General features: G+C 39.8%; 1 protein-coding gene across 1 annotated transcript in view; it reads left to right on the top strand.

Annotated features, from left to right (window-relative positions):
• The first annotated feature begins 234 nt into the window (after positions 1 to 234).
• The window catches only part of PRUNE2 (prune homolog 2 with BCH domain), a 136,563-nt gene continuing 120,381 nt past the window's right edge, over positions 235 to 16,416 (top strand). The window contains exon 1 of the mRNA XM_042826820.1: positions 235 to 290. Coding sequence (XP_042682754.1) covers positions 255 to 290 — 36 coding nt within the window. The 5' untranslated portion in view covers positions 235 to 254. The remainder of the gene's footprint in view (positions 291 to 16,416) is intronic.

Below are 16,416 nucleotides of genomic sequence, written 5' to 3'. Positions count from 1 at the left end.
TTTAAGCGCGCAAAGGGCTTAAGCACTGCGCAACGACGGCACGCAGCACGGCCACCCGCGGCTCCCACCTCCCGGCCCGGGGCTTGCGGCACGGCCTGACGTCACCGCCCGCGGCGGGCGGGGCGCGGCGGGGCGCGGCGCGGGGCGTGGACGGCAGCGCGGGACCGGAGCGGGAGTGCGGCGCTGGCGGCGAGGAGTGGTGCGGTGCGGTGCGGTGCCGTGCCGTGCCGTCCGGGGTGCCGCCGACCGGCGCCATGGAGGAATTCCTGCAGCGCTCTCGGAGCCGCCTGGTGAGTGGCTTCGCCCCGCTTGTCCGCAGCCGCATTGGTCGCCCGCAGCCCCGGGCGTGGCACCGCGGGCTCTGCGGGAGCTCTGTCTGGGGCTCGTGGTCGGGGGAGCCGGCACAAGTTGCTGCCCTGTAATTATTGCTGAATAACGCTCAGCTTGAAGAGTGCGCGAAGCCGTGCTCGGAGGTGGCCGCCTGCCTTTTTGGGGTTATTTGAGCGTTTGTTTTGACTTCTAGGTGCATCAAGTTGTGTAGTTGAGTAGGAAAAATGATATCAGAAGACGCTGAAAGACTGTCATTTCTGCGCTGTAAGTGTCCCGGGACAGTTTGGATAAGCAGGACTGAAATAACTGGAGAATCTGCAGAGGAGGCGGCAGAGCGGCTCCTCAGCTGCAGCGCTGCCGTTGGAGCTCCGCGCCCGGCTGTGCTGGCGGGGCTCTGCGAAGCTGCAGCGCGTTGGTGCTGCGTGCAGTGGCTGATACCTGGCGCTGAGCAGCGAGTACTGCCGTCTCCTTCAGGTGCAGTGCAGAAGTGGGATGTTTTTAAGATCTGTGTGACCCCGGGCTGCCTTGTTTCCGATATCTGTACAAAACTCGGTTTTGCTGCTGTAGCCTTTGTGGGCAGCTCTCCTGCTCACTATCTCTTTTCTAAGAAGTGGGTTCAATTATAGAAATAACCACGGGTTAGTAGAACTAATAATAATAATAATAATAAAATTCCCTGCTGCTAATCTTGCCCCATGTTTTCTGGGGCTTGGAACCTGTGTGCTGCTGGAGTTGTGTTCTCACCCTCTGGAGAGCCGCTGTAGAAAACTTTGTTAATTAGAGCATCAAGGCCTCCCCACTTCTTTGGTCGTGCCATGAACCTCTGGAGACTGAGAAACTGTTAAAGAAAGTTCTTCTTTCTCTGATAGCTATCATGCACTGTAGTTAATAGTTTGTAAAGTATGTTTTCTCATAACATCTTTTGTTATCATGCATATATTAGAAATCAGAGAATGAATGCAGTCCTTAGAGGAATGGCAAGATAGGAGATAAAGTAAATCCCCTGGTGGATCTCTTAGCACCTGACTGTGTTGGCAGGTGTAAAGAATGAGCATGAGCTGTGTCATCTTGATCACATTCCAGTCTGCTTAGGACCTTGTAAACTGTTTCACTCATTTTTTTACATAAGCAGTGTAAACTTTAGTAGCCTTGTTAAAACATGCTGCATAGAGCAGTTACAGGTTCTTAACACATTTTCACATCAGCATTTTGTAAAGGGCAACTTTTGAACAGGAGATTCATCTTTGACATGTGTTCTGGCCAAGTATATCAAAGGTGGCCATACTTAATGTTAGCAGAAATTAATTATGGTAGTGATCCCCTCTATGTCACTAGTAAACAGCAGCCAATGAGTGCAGCTTGGTTTTGTTTCCAAAAGCAAGTACTTTCTTGATATTTCTGAAGTGCTGTTGGAAATCAGGCAGGAGTTATCTGGAAAAATGTAATCTGAAGAAGCCTGTGGGTAACAGAAGATATTAATTTATTTGATTTAGAGGAAACGTAGAGCTCAGTGTCTGAATTGTAGCTTTTCTTATTGCTTCACTGTGGGTTTTCAGAAGGCGTGAAAACTTCTCTTTGTGCCTTCTGACCTGTGTGAGGAGAAAGCTTGTTCTGGAGAAGTCTCCTCTACTTGGAGAGCTTGGGGGTGTCCTCCTAGCTCTGTGTTGTATAGCAATGCCAGCTGGGCTTGGCTGGGGAAGAAGGGTCTGGATGCTGGAACGTCCTCTTCCACGTTGGCTTCAACTTGATGGTTTCCTTTCTAGCACTGTAGCCTGAAAAAGATAATTCAGAGTAACTGAATATTTCCGTTCTGCTGCACAGAAGGTTGACAATGCCAGTTTTACTATGCTAGTATTCCATGCTGTAGGTAAAATCTTACTAGGCTAAACTGATTACAATGTACCGACTACATGAGTACTTCTCAGCCTCAGTAACGGAAAAATTTCTTTACTCATAAACAATAGCTATAGACCATGCCAGAAGAGCAATTGCTCCAGACTATGCAGGGGAACCTATTGCTGCAAGTGCTTCATCATTCATTTGGCTCTGGCTCCAGCCACAACATTAATCAAGGCTGTTTTTCTACATGGAGCAAATTCTAGTTGTGGACTATACCACAGAAAAGACTTACACATTTTTATTTTATTTTAGTTTTTTTTTTTAAGGCTCTTGTATATGTATTATATATTATCTATATGTTATAAAGTGAAGTTTCCATCAGGCTTTTCTTTCTCTAAGAGCGAAAAATTTTTCTTCTGTGATTTCTCATGAACATAGAAAGTTTTCAGTTATTTTCTATATAGGTTATGCATACTCTGTGTAAATTCAAGGAGTAATAGATAAAAGATGGCAGAATATAACAGATGCTGTACTGAAATTTTTGAACATTTGTGGGGTTCAGTCTTATAAGTTTCTTTTTTTTTTTTTTTTCTTTTTTTTTCCCCAGTCTTTACCAAGTATGGTTCTATGCTGGGTGAGACCAAAGGTCAAACAATGTTGTCTTGACCAAGGGAAGATTACATATAAGATATTACATTTTATATATATATATATATATATATATATAAATATATATATATATTATACTGCTTGTCATCTTGTGTATATATATATATATATATATATATATGTATGTATGTCTATATATAAGGTTTTGAGAGGTTAGATTAAAATGTGTGTCAGAACTGACCTATTAGCCACAGTTAGAGCCTGTTGCCTAGGTTGGCTTATTTGTTGCTTGTTTTGAAATCTCTTTGTGCTTTATTTTCCTACAAAATCCTTGAATCATAGAATTTTTTTAGAGAGACGTAAGAGTTTTATCATTTTTTAATATTCTCTTTATGAATGGGGAAAAACCCTTTTTGCTTATTACAAACCTCCTCCTTGACAATTTTAATGGGTGCTCCAAGGTTCTTATGCCTTGAATAAGTGGCATTTAGTTAAGGAATATTACCATACCTCCATTCTCTTCTCTCAAAACATTTCTAAGCTAACATTTTCCACTGCCTGTTCTTATTTGAGCCCTGTGCTATCCTCGCTCATCCTTATGGCTTCTCAGAGGATTTTGTCACCTTATTAACCCTTTGAAAGTCATGGACCCCCAAACCATCTGTAGCATTTAAGACACTTATACACTGTAGACTCTACAGTAGAACAATGTTTCTCTTTCTTCCCCCCCTTCTTCAGAGTTCTTGTTATTCTACTTATTTTACTGTCAGAGAGCAATTTCTCTGATGCTTTCAGGATAGTATCTGCAGTGGAAACATGATGTGCTTTCTGCCTAGTAATACCCAATTTAAAGCCTATCTGACTGCATACCAAAATACAGTTAGAAGAGTTGGCTTTGTTTCTTAATGTTCTCCCACAGTCTGCACTTTTTAGCCTCGTCCCTCAGGTTTCTTTTGCAGCTTTAGATCTGACTCCTAAATAATCTGGTATAGTCTACAGCCTTCGTCACCTCATTACTTGCCTGTTCGTCCTACTGGAAGTAATATTATTTATTATTTATGCATAGGAAGAACACATCTCCCAGCACAAATCCTTCTGGATAGTCCTTTTCAGATGTTTTCCTTCATTCCTGCAGGGAATCAACCATTTGTTCCACTTTCTTCTCTAGCCCACCAATTTTTAGCTCTTCACTATCTCTTGGGAGGATTCCTATGTGATATACTGCTTGCTGAATCAGATAGTGAAGTTTGGTATCTTTCAAGCAATCTCCTGTGCCCCAGACAGTTATGCAGTGAGGCCAAACGACTGTGAGAAGTTAAATCAAAGGAGCCTGTCAAGAAAAAAACAGTAAGAATTTTCTTATTAGAAACTAAGAAAATTCAGAATTCTTTTGGGAAGATGCTAAGACAAAGGCTGGCAGCCAGACTAACTGTCCTCCCTGGCCTGAGATCTGTGCTCAATCGGGAGCTTAATGCTTTGTATGCTGGCTTCAGGGAAGTCAAAGAGGACAGAATGAGCCTAGGAAAAGGCTTAATGTGCAGATGATACTGATACATCCACATTCTGCAGCAAACTGCTTTAAATTTGCTAATTTAAGAAAGATTGCCCTCCCTCTGCAGTGAATTGTAGATTAGCTGGGGAAATAATCTTTCTAAATGCTGTGTCATCTTCAGCCGTTCACAGCATTGGGAGGGGAATAAAAAGCCAAACAGACTTCAAGTTCTTTTAATCCTTTCCTGTGGAGAAGGGTCTAAAATGCAAAACCAGTGTTAAACCTGGCAGGATAATACACTGCAAATAGGGAATTATGCTCCCAGAAATATGTGCTCACAGAAAAATTGGATGATGTGACTGGACATTTTCCAAAGGAAGGATCAGGCCCATGACCAGGGAGATGCCCTTGAGAATTTACTAAAAGTCTTCTGAGGTATTGCTTTGGCAGCTATGAAAAATGAATGTTGTGTTTATGAAGCAAAGAAGTTAAGGAACAATTACTGATGATGGCATGACTTGAGCAGATTTATGTGGTCACCGTTTAAAAACCAGCTGAGTCACTTCTTTATTCATATTGCCTTTCATCTGGTTTTTATCTGCTTATCTGGAGCCTTTTTTTTTTTTTTAATTTTAATTTTTATTTTTTTTAAATCAACCATAGCTAGTTATTACCTTGAAAAAAGTGCTTGATTTATCTGGAATAAAGTGGTAGCTTTATGGGAAAGAGAAAACATAGAAGTGAAGCAGAAGTTATCTTCCCGGGAACTTATCTAAGCAAAAAGACAGAAAATAGGCTTTTAAGTGTTGAGAGTAATCAACTCTTACTCTCATGTATCTTCTTTGCATTAATCCAGCAGCACACAGAGAACTAAGCTTTATTTAGCAGGGCACCTACAGCATGTACAGAATGAAAAGTACTAGTAATGGTATTGATAAAGGCAAGAAAACTCACATAAGTAGGATTTACATGCTCTTAGATATGTTGCAGAATCAGAGCCTTCCATATGATTAACCTTTTGTTCCTTAAACAAACTAGAAGAAAGTAAACTCCGTAATACCTGAATTCAGACAAGGAAAGTTGTGAAGTTGTGAGGAGTGCTGAGCAGATACAGATATTCAGGGAGTTAGGGAGAGAAGTGAAATGATTGGAAAAATGTGTTGGAAGATTCTATTGAAGATTAATTCAAAATATACAATATAAAGAGAAAAAACTTGACAGCAGGAGAACACCAACAAGGAGATGGGACTGTGACAGAGTTGTTTTAAAGAATGCAGTTCTGGGACACAATCTTCAGATCACCTAATAAAGCAGAATAGACCTTGGTGTGTTTGTATACACACACATGTACTTACCATTATCAGAAAGAGTTATACCCTATATTCTCACTGTCTTTTCCATCATCACTGTGCAGTTTCAAGTAAAATGTTTCTTTCTCTTTAGAGTACCAAATAACCAAAAATGTTTCTTAACTGGAGGAAGAATTCAGAGAATCTTATTAAAATGTTTCAAAGGATTGACTTGCAAGGAAGAATGAATGAACTAAATGTAACACTTGATTAAATTACTGCTAAGCTGAGAATAAGAGCATTCTGGATCTATGGAGTACTAAACGCGATGCAAAGAATAATTCATGCGTATAGATGTAAGTAAGAAATCTTGAAAAGGTCAGAAGAAGCCTAGAAATAAGTAAATGTTTCTGGAAATGTAAGCTTTCTAGCTATGAGACCAATTTCCCAGAGAAAGGGCAGAACCCCTACCTTAAAAGCAAATCCAAGTAAACCCTGGTTTGGATGAACATATTTAAAACTATTTGAAGGATCAATCTACAGTTGTAAGGAAAACATGCAGTCTAATTTAATAGTCTTTGCAGTTCCAGGAAAGTCATACAGACTGCAGATATCCAGCAGAAACTTGGGAGGTGAAAATGCTTTTTCACCATGCATTCTCTTGGTTTTGGAGGACAACAGTTTTTAAACAACAGCCTATTCTTCCTGGCTTTTATCCTCCTCAGATGTAGTGATATTTTCTCATTTTTCACACATACACACACAAAAGAGAAGTGGAAGCAGAAGAATAAGGCAGTTCTTGGTGAAATTTCCATTTAAAGTGGTAAAGTCAGAGTAAATAAAATGAAGGAAATTTCTAGTCTGAGTAACTTTTTGGGTGTTGAATAATTTGTACAGCTGACGTAGTTTTCTCACTGTTCTGCAGAAAAGAAAATCCCAAAGTCATCTCAATGCACTGCAAGTTAATTTACTAATGTATCATGCTGCACGGATTTAAGAGTATCACTGTGATATTGACCGGGACATACTATGCAAGAAGTTACACAAGTAATTTATAAAAACTTCTATCCAGTGCATGTCTTAAGGAATCCATAAAGTAAATTGAAGGGAACAGTGGAATCCAAGGGAGTAGCAGGATAATAATAGGTGATAATATTTGCATATCCTGATCTATTTGTTAATGTTTGGCAAAGATGTTGCAGTAAGGAGGATGGTTTGTAAAAGGCATGGAGACAGCATGCCTGGAGATGAGAAAATTTAATTCTTTTCTCTGTTTCTCTTTGGTATTGACCAGATGGACATAGAAGTTAACATTTCATTATTCTGAACATTTCCTATTCTGAACAGGAGATAGAAACAGAGGAAGGTTTGTAAAGGTTAGAAATCATTGGTTACAGATTCTGTTCAACGTGATAGAGCAAGGAGATCTTGGCAGCGAGATGTTGGTGTTGGAGTGGTGCACCAGGGAAAGTTGTTTCGTGCAAGGGTTTCATGCCAGGTGCCTTTGCTAGAGCCAAAGAATGCTTCAGAGATTAAACCATCAAGTAATGATAGCTTGAGTGCCAGCTCTGAAGGGAGAGGAGAGGCTGATCAGGAAGAAAAACTGCTAGAGTTGGCAGAGAATAGGATGGGAGCTGGGGTATTTGTGTATCTAAACTGAACATGGGCTGACGGTGACAGGCCTGAGAGATGGGTAGGATGGCTTTAGTACTTCCTGTATGTCCCTGTGAGAGAGAGGGGTGGAGGAAAAGGAGAAGGTGTGAAAGCCCTGCTCTAGCCAAGCTTAGTTTGAGATTACGGCAAGGTTCTACTGGGTAGAAAATGTGGAATCTCAGAAAGAGGCAGGCCGTGATCAGAACTGAAATCTTCCTCCTCATCCTGGAGTTCTGAGGGAGGTCAGATTCAGTGCATCAGTTTTATTCTTTTTCTCCAAAAAAAGATGACCGGTGTCCACAGTGTTTTGCAGGGCTGTAACAACTGGAGTGATATCACTTGTTCTAGAAGCCAGTGGACTAGCACAGTAAAGGACAATGGATTGGCAATGAAATGTCAGGAACATTTCAGAAAAGAGTGACAGCTTGATGTCAGACAGTGCTTTCCTTCTTCATAGTGCCATTTAACAATAACAGAACAGCATGTAATAGACCTAATAGACCTAATGTGCTGGCCCTGTTCCATTTTGCACAGTCATAACCCGCTTTTGTTAATTTCCATCTAGCCTCAATTTATCAGCCTTAGGCCTCTCTACGTCAATTGCTGTCTAGAGCACAGAGTAATTTTTGCAGCGTAATTGTCTGATGTGACTTACCTTTTTGGTACTATTTGAAACATTCTGCTGGATCACAGTGTTTATTTCTTTTTGTAAGTGACATGGATTTCATTCTGTTTTAGTCTTCTGTGTGGAACTGTCTCTACACACAGTGCTAGACACAAACTAGTGAAATCAGCTGTTGCACCAGCCTCTGAGTGACAGACCATCATGCTGTGGTGACCTTTTTTCTAATAGTTAATCTTGTTGTACAATGATTACATTGTGATACAGAGCGTAAGAATTACTGAAGTTAATAAATGCTGCTTTGCTTTTATACAGTAGTGACTGAAAAAGCGAAGATGAGTTGTTGTGGAATAAGAATCCTGAATTGTTCAGATTCTACCATGACTCATTAAAAGAAGCGGAGACATAGAGTCTAGCTGGCATGCTGGCAGGGAAAGGGTAATTCTCACTGAACCTTGTATGCTGGGTTAGCAGAGCCCAATGACAATTTTTTTTTTTTTTTTTTTTTTTTAATTTTCCTTATGAGAATCAGGATTTCTCCATTTGGAATGTATTTGACTTTTCAGAGAAACAGCAACAAACTGTAAACTTGTAAAACACCAGCAGGGACAGGGACAGTCTCTCCTAAATATAGTCAGTTGGCAAATGACCAGCGGACTGATTCAGCAGCCTCTCTGTTACTTAACAAAGGTTTTAACAGGCAGTCAAAGTCATTTGCAGGCTTGAGTGGATTGCAGCTGAGTCAGAGGGAACACAGTGACAGGTTAACTTGTTAGGAAAGTGTCTTTCTGTGTCTGTGCATGCATACAGTCTATAGAAATTCCTTGTATGCCTAACTAGTTTTGTTACAGGTAAATCTGTTTGAATCTTTGAGTATTCACATAACCTAGAAGAGAAAATGTCCTTACACATGTGTACTGTGGGTTTAAGGATCACAGAATGGTCTGGGTTGAAAAGGACCACAATGATCATCGAGTTTCAACCCCCCTGCTATGTGCAGGGTCACCAACCACCAGACCAGGCTGCCCAGAGCCACATCCAGCCTGGCCTTCAATGCCTTCAGGGATGGAGCATCCACAGCCTCCTTGGGCAACCTGTTCCAGTGCCTCACCACCTCTGTGTGAAAAACTTCCTCCTAATATCTAATGCAAACCTCCCCCGTCTCAATTTAAAATCATTCTCCCTTGTCCTATCACTGTCCACCCTCATAAACAGCTGTTCTTCCTCCTGTTTACATGCTTCCTTCAAGTACTGGAAGGCCACGATGCCTCTGTGAAATGTTGGGAAGTCTATCTCACTGGGCTCCTGAATGGTTTTTAAGATGTTTGAAGTAGATGACCTTATCAAGTTGAAAGGCTACATAAGATAGTAAAACTGTGATTTCATTTCTGGCCTTCCTATTTTTGGATTTATTTTTCCGTTGCTTTAAATTTTTGATCTTTTAATTCACGAAGCATAAAAATAGTAATTATCCATTCAATTCAAAGAAAGAACTGTAGTGGAGAAAAGCAAGCAAACATTTTTTTATATATAATTTATGTCTTTCATCTTGATTTAATTGAAGCAATAGCTGAGATAGTAGCTGCAGCAAAGTTTTCATAAGGAAAAATATTCTAATTCAAGGTTATGTGAAACTGAGACTTTTTTTTCCTCTGAAATTATTGTTTAAATTTTCAGGGCTTAACAGACTGAATCATCTCACTGGGTAGAGTATGCAGTGAGAGGGACTTCCTCCCTGCCACCCCAAGGGAAATGTGTGCACTGAGCTCTCTGTGGTAGGGTGTAACTCCAGAGCCTTCACTTTTTTGTCAGGGACTACCAACAGAAAAATTGTGGTGTTGCTGAAACCAGCTATAGAATGTTGTATACCAGATAATGTGTGTTTTGTTTTGTTTGTTTTTTAATAAAAGTTGTTTTGTACATGAGAGGATATATATATATATACATTTTAATCTATTCGTTGTTTTTTGTTTTCTGGATATTCTGAGAGGAGGTATGTAAAGTCATATTAAAAACAGTTAACCCTGTGCCACTTTCTAGGATTTGTTCCTTCCTTTAAGAATTTAATGTACACTAGAACTTCAGTACTGACAGGTTTAGCAAGAAAAAGCAAAAGTAGTGGCATCATTTATTTTTTTTTTAAAAGAGTGACATAAGAGCAGAATGGTATTAAAGCAGTCATTCCAGATATGAGACAGAGGTGTAGCCTGGAGTTCTTGTCTTTCATCTCTAGAGACACGGACTCATATTCGGTTTTAGATCACATGAGAAAATGAGTTGTGATCTAATCTTAGTGTCTATTTGTTCACCTCTCAAAATCACTGCACAGTTCTCAACTGACAGCTTTTGTGCAGTTTATAATGCAAATAGTAGAGAGATTTTTAAGGTCAAGTCTGAAGTATTTTGGTTCCTCTGTTTTACCAAGTTTGCAGAATAGCTGTCTCAATCAGCTGCAAGCCTGTCTCAATATGAAAGTCTTGAATCTTCTTAAAATAAATAAATAAACAACAGCTTTCCCAGCTGTATCAGGACTGGGGTCATTACAGTCTTGGGGTTTAAAAGAGCATTTATTTACAGATTCTAAGTTAAACACAAACTGCAGTTTATAGAGGAAAACAAACTGATCTAAAGAAATATTCTTAGTTAAATTTAGGTAAATATGAAGACCACTTGACCGAAAATGCAGTGGTCTTAATTCTTGGAAATAGAGTGACCTAAAGTTACATGTTACAGAAATGCTTAAATCATTTATGTGTTCTATGTCTGTACTCATATGTAATAATTCAGATGTGCCTCTTTACCAGTATCTATGGTGGCAAAAACCATAAGAAAACGTTCGTGTTTTCTATTGTTTTTTGTTTTGCTTTGTTTTTCAAGCATCTTGCAGAGCTTATCTGAGATTTTATTCTTGTTCTGACGTTTTTCTATTACAGTGGAAATTAAAATTCTGCTGCAACAGTGGTCAAAATAACAAGTAATGACAATTCTGATAAGAATTCAGGAACCAATTTCTGCCTGCTAAAATGGAACACTGTATAGAAAGATGTTCCTTTTTTTATTTAATGCTTGTTTACAGCAGATGAGTTTACCTTGTTTCTTTTTTGACACAACCTTGTAACTTCTAGGGAATCCCACAGTAAATTAAAACAATTTCACTATGCTGCAGTAGGAGTTCTTTGTGGTTCTCCGCAACTGTCTAATATTGCAGTTCGCCATTTTCTTCTATGCCAATAAATGAGGTACAGATGGGTGCTTTTGAGCATCTTACAATGTTGAGGATAAATTGGCCTTTTGGCACATGGTTATGCATCATCTGCCATCTTCTCTTCAACCTTACAAAATGCTATCCATTGCTAGATAACAAGACAGCTCATCTTGCCTGTCTGTGAAGTTGTTTCTCTTTGCCTCTCGTGTTGGAAAATAAGCAGGATTCTAAATAAGATGTGAAATGATATTCTAAATCTTTCTAGCCCTGCTTAATTACATGTATCCTCCACCGTTAAGTGAGTACTTAATCACTAACCTTCTAAGCTAGTTAGATATAGGTTTTAATTCTTTGCACATCTCTGTTTTTAAGAGCTTATAGTGGTGCTGTTTGATGATGCTGTGAAAGAGGCAACCTAGTTAGTCGCCACATTAATTAATGATTAAAATCAAGCTTCTTTCCCCCTAAACAGATAACTAATGCTGATACTGAGTGAACATTATGCTAAAAGATCAACATCTTCTCTTTACTTCCATAAATTAGAAGTGCTTATACAAATGAAACTCACGGGTAATCTAGAAATAAGAAATGGTAGGTTTATGGCAGAGGGCAGAAAGAACTCAGGAGTATTTCATAGCATCATTTTTTTTGAGTGGTAGCAACAATCCTGTAGTGTAGTAGCAGAAGTTACAGGTGGAGTTCCCAGCAGGGCAGCTTCTGCCCAATTTGAAAAATTAAAAGGTGATTAAAATACACAGCATTCAAAGCAGTGTAAGGTGAAAATATCTCTCAGAGGCACATTAAAATATCCAATCCTGATTTCTGCACTGTAAAAGCAGGCTTGGATTTTAATGTTTACAAAATGACTGCACAGATCCTTGTTAGCAAAAGAAAAGAAGCCGAGGCAGAGGAAGCTGGAAGGAAGATGTAGAGGCTGAACACAGCCGCACAACCCTGTACCAGTCCTTACCAGTTTTCCTTTAGTTTGTATTGTATTGTTTTTGGGTCTGAACTTGGAGCTGGATGAACACTCCTCCCGCTGTAAATGAAGATTAGGTGCATGACCACGTGAAGAACCTGAACATAGTAAGTCTGTGGGTTCCAATGAGATGTATCTGAGAGTCTGAAGACAATTGGTTGATACAGTTGCCAAGCCATTCTCAAAGATATTTGAAAAATTGTGACATTCAGTTGAAGTCTCTGAGGACTGAAAAAAAGACGATGTTTCTCCCATTATTCAGAAGATTAAAAGGATGACCCAAAGAACCTACCTACCAGACAGCTTCACCTCTGTGCAAGGAAAAATTGTGGATCAGATCCTGGAGGCTATGCTAAGGCATTTGAAAGAGAGGGAGGTGATATGGAATAACCAGCATGGCTTAACAAAGGTCAAGTCATGCCTGACCAACCTAATGGCCTTCTATGATGGCACATCTGCATCAGTGAACAAGGAAAGAGCCAGTGATGCCATCTGGACTTCAGTAAGGCCTTTGACATGCTCCTCCAAATCCAAATTGGGAAGATATGGTTTTGATGGGTGGAGTATTCAATGGAAAAGAAACTGCTGGTGTAATTGTACCCAAAGAGTGGTTGTCAGTGGCTCAGTGTCCAGATGGGGATTGGAGATGAGTGGTGTCCCTCATGTCAGTACTGGTACTGACACACTTTAACATCTTCATTGATGACTGAGTGCACTCAGCAAATTTGCAGATGACACCAAGCTGTGTGATATGGTTGACATTCCTAAGGGACAGATGCCATTTAGAGACACCTAGATATGCTTGAGAAGTGGGCCCAGGAGAACATCATGAGGTTCAGCAAACACAAGTGCAAGATCCTGCACCTTTGTCAAGGCCATCCCCACCATCACTCACTGCAAGCTGGGAGACAAAAGCATTGAGCACAAGCCTGCCAAAAAGGATTTGGGGGTACTGATGGATGGAAAGCTGGACATGAGCCAGAAATCCTGGGCTGCATCAAAAGAAGTGTGGCCAGCAGGTCAAGGGACCCTCTACTCTGCGCTGGTGAGATCTTATCTGGAATACTGCATCCAGATGCTGAAGACCTGCATCTTCAGTACAGGAGAGACATAGATCTGTTGGAGTGCATCCAGAGCAGGGCCACAGAAATGATCTGGGGGATGAAGACAGGCTGAGAGGGCTGGGACTATTTAAAGTGGAGAAGAGAAGGCTCCAGGGGGAACACCTGATAGTGGTCTTTCAGTGTCTAAAAGGAGGCTGTAAGAAAGAAGGGGTCAGACTCTTTAGAAGGTCTGCTGTGGTAGGACAAGGGGAAAATGGTTTCAAATTAAAACAAGGGGTATAGAGCTAGACTGAATATAAGGAAGAAGTTTTTCATCATAAGTGTTTAAGAAGCAGTGGAACAGGTGATAGATGCCTCGTCCCTGCACATACTCAAGATCAACTGGATGTGGCTCTGAGCAACATAGTCTGGCTTTAGGTTTCCCTATTCATTGCAGGGGAGTTGGACTAGATGATCTCTGGACTAGATGAGGTCCCTTCCACCTCAAATGATTCTATGATTTTTAAAATAGACTTTTATCTAGTTTTGCTCACTTGCTGTCACTTGCATGCACAGGGAAGCACAAGCACTTATAGAGAAAGTAGGTTAATGGACAAGGGAGCCCCTGGGCAGTGTTCTGTGTCTTAACTGCTTAAATCCAGTGGCAGTGCACTGCTGAGGATTAGTAAAATCCCACTGAACCAGCAGAGAAATGGTGTCTGTGTGTCCATGATCCTGCATGTTTGTACATTTGTTTGGAGTTGCATGACTGCGTGTGCACAAGTATAACTGATGTCAAGCTTGTAAGTGTAGCATGTTCTAATTTCCATTTTTAGGAAGCCTTCTTCTAGCAAGTGTTGAGGTGTGCAGGAAAATTTTGGAGGACTGAATAAAGCTGGTTTGGATGTCATCTTTCATAAATATGAGAAATATTGTGCTCCTAGAGAAGTTTACATCTCTAAAGAAAGGGGGAACTCGACCTTCTTTGTGCCCTGTTGTCTGCCGTAGCTTTCACATTTCTGACAAAACTTAAGACATAAGGTACTTTTAATGGTCTATTTTCACTTCAATTTGAAGGAAATATGGAGAGATTCTAGCTCTTTCTTTGAAACTAAGAGAAATATGGAAACATAAATAATAATGTATTTTTGCAAGCTTTAAAAAAAATCTGGGATTGGTCTGTTTTTTAATGCAGTCATAATTTGATGTGTTCTTATGTACATTCCAAGGCTGAATATTAATAACAATGTCATTCACAGATATATGCAGAGAATCACAATTCTTGAGAATGCACTTAAAATCAACTGGCTGTCATTTTTAACAGGAAGCAGAGGCTAAGCTTCCTCCCCCTGAGATGCTGGCAGAATCCACAGCTCCAGTAAACAGAACAGGTGACTGGATGCCACTGACACTGTACACAGCTGTAGCTGAAAGACCATTTATCTTCCAGTTAAAAAGATTTAGCCCTTACAGTAAGCTATTCATCTATGTCAATCTAGAGAAGCTAAGGAACGGCATGCCTTCTAATTCAAGTATTTTGAGGACTCCTTAACACATTTCAAAATGTTTAGATAGTAACCCATTATTTTGATAATGTGAGAGTGAGTTAATCTTTCTAGATTGATAGATGCTGTGTACATTGGGAGCTAAAAGCTGCTGCTTATTTAGCAGAACAACTAAAGGTGTGTTAGAGTAGTTAGCAAGCAGTGGAAGGGAATTATCTTGCATTTTATGCATCTTTGCAGAATAGTGGAGAGCTTAGAAGCCCTATTCTGTACCCACCCACTAGCACCATACTGAACAAGATTCTGATCTGACACTTCTAAGTTGGAACATGTTGGTAAGAATCATGAAACTTTATTTGGGATAATTGATCAAAGCCAAGGAGTGAAAACCAATAAAAATAAAAGTGAGAGGAGTATGACAATGTGGAAGTTATCATCTATTGAATGCAGTAATATTTGCTTCCTGGTCCAATCAATAATCAAACTAAACTGTGAAAGACTGCCTTGAAACTCTCTATAGTTTTTAGATACTACTGTTAGAGAAGGATTAATTTCAAGAGCCCATCTCTGTGTAATTTGCCATCATTTCTGAGGGCATTTAATTAACATGCATAAAGCTTAAAATAGCTCAAACCCACCGAGATTTCATAAGTAGGTCTCTTTCCTGGCATGCCTTTACAATGTAGTATAGATAGTTGTACTGGAAGGCCAGAGAGAAATATAACTCAAATGAGACAAATGTGAATTGGAAATAGGTGTCATAGAGATAGGGTTTTCTCCTCCCTCTCCTCTTCATTGGTGGTAACTTCTGCTGCTGCACAGCCTGCGAGAAGAAAGGCTTTCTATTCATTGTGAAGAAGGCCATACTGAGCCACAAGATTATTTCTAATTTTGGTGGGTTACTCTGTCACCCAACCCCTTATACTAAAGCTTTCTTGTCTCTGTGCCTTAGAACACATTGTCTCCACAAGTGCATCTTTTGAAGTGTCCCTGGGGAACAGATTATCAGCAAGTCTGATTTTTATCTAACCTTTAATTATAGAGATTAGTATCAAATCCTTGAATTGCTGTTGCTATCAGTGAGAAGAAAGACATGGAAGAGCTGTGTGATGTATTCTTATTACTAGTTGCAGTCAGTAATGTTAATGTGCACAGTAAGTGAAGTGTGACAGTATTCTATCCTAGTCCTCAGTCCTGTATAGAAGCTGTAGCTGGAAACTAGAAGGATGGGAATTGAAATGTGAGAAATTAGTTCTAGTTCTACATAGTTCTGATAATGAAGAGAATCAGAGCAAATATACATAGGACTGACTGTAGATCTTACGTTCTCTTAGGCAAGATGGAAAATAGGACCCCTTGCTGTTTATACACAGCTTCAGTGCAGGATGTTAGTTCTGGAATTACATCTCATTTAAAAGCCTGATAAACTTCTATAGCAACAGCTCTCACATATTCCTGAATATGAAATAGCATCTGGAGGATATATCATGTCTCACTGGATATAGCCAGTGTATGTACCTGAGTGAGTATGTGCGCTCACCTACTCCTACATGTGAAGTGTCAGAAGCACATACTTCTAGGCATCTTGCATCTGTCATTCGATGAATTTAGTCTTCCACGGAGTGTACCATAGCATCATCACATAACAAATACGTCAGATTTCTTCACAGTAATCTCTAAATCCCTAAAACTATAAAATATGGAAGTATTTTAAAAATAATGGAGATATTTGGGAATTGAAAGTTAAGTCAATTTAAAGTTAAATCAATCCAGATTTTCAAAATCTGGATGTGAGAGCTTGGCTGAAAAATCATTCATACAGTAGAATTCAAATACAGAACAGAGGTTTT

Source organism: Centrocercus urophasianus, unplaced genomic scaffold (assembly GCF_019232065.1).
Source record: "Centrocercus urophasianus isolate 14NV4802_14NV808 unplaced genomic scaffold, USGS_Curo_1.0 seq_27, whole genome shotgun sequence".
NCBI classification, from domain to species: Eukaryota; Metazoa; Chordata; class Aves; order Galliformes; family Phasianidae; genus Centrocercus; species Centrocercus urophasianus.
The sequence above is the reverse complement of the archived record's forward strand: the minus strand, read 5'-3'. Positions and strand labels throughout refer to the sequence as shown.